The 6,000-nt window shown below is 39.6% G+C and overlaps 1 protein-coding gene across 5 annotated transcripts in view; it reads left to right on the top strand.

Moving 5' to 3' along the window:
• The window catches only part of BCAT1 (branched chain amino-acid transaminase 1, cytosolic), a 164,276-nt gene that overhangs the window by 132,575 nt on the left and 25,701 nt on the right, over nucleotides 1-6,000 (top strand). For all 5 annotated transcript variants that reach the window (XM_011994787.1, XM_011994786.1, XM_011994783.1 and 2 more), the window contains one exon: nucleotides 2,262-2,404. In XM_011994787.1, the coding sequence (XP_011850177.1) occupies nucleotides 2,262-2,404 (143 nt within the window). The remainder of the gene's footprint in view (nucleotides 1-2,261; nucleotides 2,405-6,000) is intronic.

Raw genomic sequence — 6,000 nt, 5'->3', positions numbered from 1 at the left:
TTGATTTTTTTTTTTTTTTTTTTTTTTGAGACTAGTTTCGCTCTTGTTGCCTAGGCTGGAGTGCAATGGCCTGATCTCGGCTCACTGCAGCCTCTACCTCCTGAGTTCAAGAGACTCTCCTGCCTCAGCCTCTAGAGTAGGTGGGATTACAGGCATGCGCCACCACGCCTGGCTAATTTTTTTGTATTTTTAGTAGAGATGGAATTTCTTCATGTTGGTCAGGCTGGTCTCGAACTGCCTACCTCAATTACAGGCGTGAGCCACTGCACCCGGCCTCAAAATGATCTTAAGCAGACAAGGGATCTATTGACTTATGAAACTAGGATGCTGGCAGTGGACTTGCTAGGGGTTAAAGAAATTATTTCCAAGTTTCTTGTGTCCTTTGCACATCTCCCTTTTTCTTCCCTTCTTCCTCTATCTCTGTCCTCTATCTCTGGTCAGAGCTTCTGGCTCCATGTTGGCCTAGGGCTCTGCTTCAGATGCTTTCTTCTGTGAAATGTGATCATGGACACAGCCGACCCCAGGTTTACATCATACCAAGTAAGCAACACCAGAAAGGAGAAAATGCCTGTATTTCAGGTTATAGACATTAAAATGAGTGAATGTACCCAAAGGAGGAATCATGTAACTCTCTCAGGTTAAATGCCCACCCTGTAATTGAGCTGCGGCAGAGCAAGATCCTGTATTATCATCACCTGCGGTAGGGAAAGATGCTATATTATCAATCTAAGCATAATGACATAGCTCTATAGAAAGACCATGTTTTTATAAGAGTATGGAATATAGTGGGAAGGGAGGCTGTGCAGATGAAAACAGTAGATAAACATTCACATGTGGCTCTAATATTTAATTGTTGTTATTATTATTATTTTTGAGACCGAGTCTCACTCTGTCACCCAGACTGGAGTGCAGAGTGCAATCTCGGCTCACTGCAACATTTGCCGCCCCCCACCCAAGTTCAAATGATTCTCCTGCCTCAGCCTCCCTAGTAGCTGAGATTATAGGCGTCCGCCACCACGCCCAGCTAGTTGTTGCATTTGCAGTAGAGACAGGGTTTCACAATGTTGGCCGGGCTGGTCTCAAACTCCTGACCTCAAGTGATCCGTCCATCTCGGGCTCCCAAAGTGCTGGGATTATAGACGTGAGCCACTGCGCCTGGCCTCACGCTCAACTTTTATTTAGACAACAACACAAATTGTAATTTTACCCAGATGTAAAAGAGATACTCTAAGAGACCTAAACAGGTATTTTGTGGTAGATTACATTAATGTAATGTAGGAGTTTTACATTACTACATTTGTAGTCGTTTTAGTTGTTTTCATTGTTTGTTTCTGTGTATTTCTGGGGATTTCATAGTGCAATGGGGGGTCTAGAATTTATTCCTGACCCCTGACTGTCTTATGGCAGTACTTCTTATACTTAGTTATACAGCCAGGAGTGTATGGAGGCAAGCAGCTATCACATTTATTTGAGGACTCTCATGTTTTGTCTAAAATATTCATCCCTATTTTATAAGATACTCCATAATTTTCCCATATAAGTTTAGATAAAAGATATACTTTTAAAGTATTATAACACTAAATTGTCATTCCAGAAAAATGTACTTTGTTCCTTTCATTTTAAATAATCTGGGATGAATGGTGCAGGCTGAGAAAAATAAGCTTTTGAAATACTTTTTTTCAACATCAAGACTTTTAACATGTGTCCTATCTTTAACATTTAATATTTGTCCTATCTTTTAGGGGAATTGGGCATTATGTGTTCCTTGGATACATCAGAAGGTCTTAGATAAAAGTGTGCACACTTGGTGCTCTTCTGCAGAAACTTGACAGAAGTTACTTCTCGAAACCTCAGTTTCTCATCTGAACAATGGAAATAATGATAGTGTCTACTTCGTAGTATTGATGTGAGATTGAAGTAATTCATGTAAAATTGCTTGGTGTGTGGAAACATACTCAGTAACTTTTAACTGTTCTCATTCACTTGGCTATTTACCTGTGTTCTTCTATTATTACTTCTTCAGTTAAGATTTCAAGGTTTCACATTGTTCTCTCTCTGATGAATGCAGTTAAATCACCTAGATTCTCTAAAGCGTTTTCCTTTAAGGTTATGCAACTGACTAGAAAGTGTATATATATTAAGAACATAATACCTTCACTACGTCCACATGTGAATTAAGAACTCGAGGCTATCAGAGTGTAGAAGATAAGGGAGTGGGGATGAAATACGTTTGTAACCTGCATGTTTTCTCTTTCTCGAAGGAATTACGGATCATCTCTTTTTGCCCAGTGCGAAGCAGTGGATAATGGGTGTCAGCAGGTCCTGTGGCTCTATGGAAAGGACCATCAGATCACTGAAGTGGGAACTATGAATCTTTTTCTTTACTGGATAAATGAAGATGGAGGTAATCCACTCAGATTTCACTCTGCACATTTCTCAGTCATTTTCAACAGACTAGAAAGACAAGAGCTAGAAATTTAGTGCAAGGGAGTAAGTAGCACAGTCCCAGGCTAAGTAAGGACTACTGTGCTTTTGCTGCACAAACAGACATGAGGTTTTTTGTTTGTTTGTTTTGGTTTTTTTTTTAAGAAGTGGAGTATCACTGTGTCACCCAGGCTGGAGTGTAATGGCGTGATCTCAGCTCACTGCAACCTCCACCTCTCTGGTTCAAGCAGTTCTGCTGCCTCAGCCTCCTAAGTAGCTGGGATTACAGGCGCCTGCCACCACACCCAGCTAATTTTTGTATTTTTTTTTAGTAGAGACGAGGTTTCATCATGTTGCCCAGGCTGGTCGTGAACTCCTGAACTGACCTCAGGTGATCCACCAGCCTTGACCTCCCAAAGTGCTGGGATTACAGGTGTAAGCCACTGCACCCAGCCGAGTTTCGATTTAAAGAAGCTCTAGAGGTTTTTCGTTTTTCGGTTTTTTTTTTGTTTTTTTGCTCTAGATGTACTGATTATTGAGATATTGAGATGTCACATTAAGGGATTTAAGTTACCGTGATTGGAAGATTTGCTTCCTTATCCCTTCTGCGGTTCCCCAGCGATTTTCCTATCTGAACACCTTGCATTGAGAGATAGGTCTCAGGTCAGGTCAGTGGTCATTTACCATATACCGTATATAAAATGCTATAGTAATAAATGCAGTGTACTGATTCTACTGGAAGGATTTTGTGTAGTATCTGGCTGTAATTCTTTTAACAATTGTTGCCCTTTCTACATATTTTGAAAATGTATCACAGTCTCTCCAAATTTACTCTAGAGCCCAATTTGATTAAAGAACACCGTTTTAAAAGACAAATCATGTATCTTGGGATTGTATCTAGATCCTGGTTCATTCAAGACAATTTCATATATCCACTATAGAAATCGGTATTTCTCTATTATCTTTAATATCCTGACTACTCATTACTTTTCTTTGCTGTTCTTTTTTATTAGTTGGCAGAGACCACAGGGGTTCAGTGAAGTGTTGGCAATGTGTATGATATTGAATTAAATGGCCAATGGTGGGAGAAAAACAGGCATTTATTTCTATTAGAATTTTGATAATCATACCAAATTTAGAAACATATTTTTGGACTTGTTTACATTCTTAGGTTGTTCATTTCACAGTAGCAATTATAGAGACTAGAAATATAAATGATGTTTCCAAATACTTATGAAGTCTCAGTGGTTTCAATTAAATTTTTAAAAATGCAATTTATATTTGAAAGTAGCTACAGTAGCCTTTCTTGCTCTAGTGTTATTTGGCTATAAAAAGAGGAAAATGGTAATTTCGATGTGGCTGAATTCAGAGCTAAGTACTAATTTTAGTGTTAGTTGCAGAGACTAACAAGATGAGTCTTATATTGCAGTCAGAGGTAGAATAAACAGAAGGTATGATGAGTACGCCTTGTCCTGGGCTTGGCCATTGGTAATCCTTGGCATATGAAAAACCAGATACAGATCATTCTCATCCTTCCATTCCTGCTGTTTGTACTTGGCACTGTTTGAAAATAAAATTTATACTGGAATATTTATGATTTATAAATTTGAGTTACTATGTGTGACATATAGCAAAAGCTACGCTTGGAAGATTGTAGCCAGCGTTGACCTCTGCACTTAGAAGATAATAGGCCGATTCAACTCTCCTTCCCATCTGCCCACTCTTACCCCCACCCCAAACTCCACCAAAAAACCACACAGCTCAAAACAAAAACAGTTACATCATTCAGAGGTGGTACCATCATTATTTTTATGGATGGGAGATGTCACAATTTAAGTACACTCTGAATCAGAGCTACATGATTTAACCAGAAACACCAGAAACTGTCCTGGTGGAAAATTGTTCTTTATCCAAACAATAATCATGAAACATTTCCACCATGTCTTTTAAAGGTCAGAATAGAAATGAGTGAATTTGTCTTCTGCCTCTTGCAAAATATACAAGACCTTAAGAGTGTTAGTTACTATTCAGGTTATGGTTGCCTGGGATAACTTTAGTTTTAATATACACCTTCACTTTGGGGATGTTCATCTAACAGAAAAAATAAAATTCAGAATAAGGAGAAAGGAAATAGAATAAATATTTGAAGTAAATAGAATGTTAGGAAAAACTTTTGGGCTGAAAAAAAGACATGCAATTCTGAAATAACTTTGATTTATATCATATGGTTGTAGGAAACTACAATGAAGAATGAGTTGAAAATCAGCACAATATTGATTTTCACAAACGTTACCGATAGGAGGTATAAGCAGAGTTCCTTGGTAACAGCCTGCCTTCTTTTCATGGGTGCCCACAAACACTGCTCCTGTTGGTTGAGATGGCTGGTGCAGGAAGGTGGATGGGGTGGTGGATAGTGTGTGTTCAAAGCACAGTGCCATGCACAGTCACTATGTGTGGCCCTCAGCTTGTAAGCCATGGGAGTTTTGATTTCAGTAACAGCACCCATGGTGGTAAGATCACACATCATCACTCTGTTGATGAGTAATTTAACCCATACACTTGCTATTCACCATTTGAACAAAGCATCGTATCATACCCTGGACCCTGGAGATACCCTGAAAAATAAGACCCAGTCCTCGTGGTTGAGTTCACAGTCACTTTGGGAAAACAACCATGGCAATGAGTCTCGGTTTTGCTCAGACCATATCACGAGTCCTCTCGGACACGTCAGGCGTGAATGTGAACTCGACTTGGAGCACTCTTCCTCAGATGTCTGTGCCGCTTGCTCTTTGACATCCTCCAAATCTTTGCTTACAAATCCCATTCTGAGTCCGGCTTTCCTTGAGCTCTTAATCAAAATCATAAACTACCTTTCCCATTTCTCCCCAGCATTCTCCATTGCTTTTCCTTCTTTATTTCCCCCTCTGTAGTCTAACACACTGTCAACACAATAAATGTTTAGCTGTGTCTATTAGAAAGTAAGCAGGGAGATACGTCAATTTTGTTCACTGCTGTATTCAAAGAGCTTGAAACAGTAAACAGCACTCAATATGTATTTGTAGAATAAATGGCTAATTGTGCTGATGGTGTTTAGGGCACTGATGCAGACCTACATTCCTGGTTTCCATTAGTGTTTGACTTTGGGAAGTCACAGATGAATCCTGCTGTTATTGCTTCTAAATTCCTCATCTCCTAAAAATGATTTCTTTGTCAAAAACAAGCTGCATTTGTAGGTTCTGTTTTCCTCATGTTGGGCAATCTGGAGTGAGTTCTGGCTCTTGTAAGTATGTTTGTGGTTGCAGAGGAAAATGAATATTTCTCACCCAAATGTTGTCATGTCATCATCTCTGTCTGGCAACCAGAGAAGCAGATGTTCTGTTCCTTGACCTCAGGCTAGTGGTTACAGTTCTGGGTGTTAAATATGTTTCACAAAACAGCACTTGCACATGCGGGGCTGCTGTTTTCATTTAACTTGATGCAGTCACAGAACTCAGCAAGCTTTAGGAAAGGTCCGGTTTGGGGGCACTGGAAGTGTGTGTGTGTGCGCGTACATACATATACACACACAAATAGATC

This window comes from Mandrillus leucophaeus, unplaced genomic scaffold (assembly GCF_000951045.1).
Source record: "Mandrillus leucophaeus isolate KB7577 unplaced genomic scaffold, Mleu.le_1.0 Scaffold461, whole genome shotgun sequence".
Taxonomy (NCBI): domain Eukaryota; kingdom Metazoa; phylum Chordata; class Mammalia; order Primates; family Cercopithecidae; genus Mandrillus; species Mandrillus leucophaeus.
This window is presented reverse-complemented; position numbering and strand designations above follow the sequence as displayed.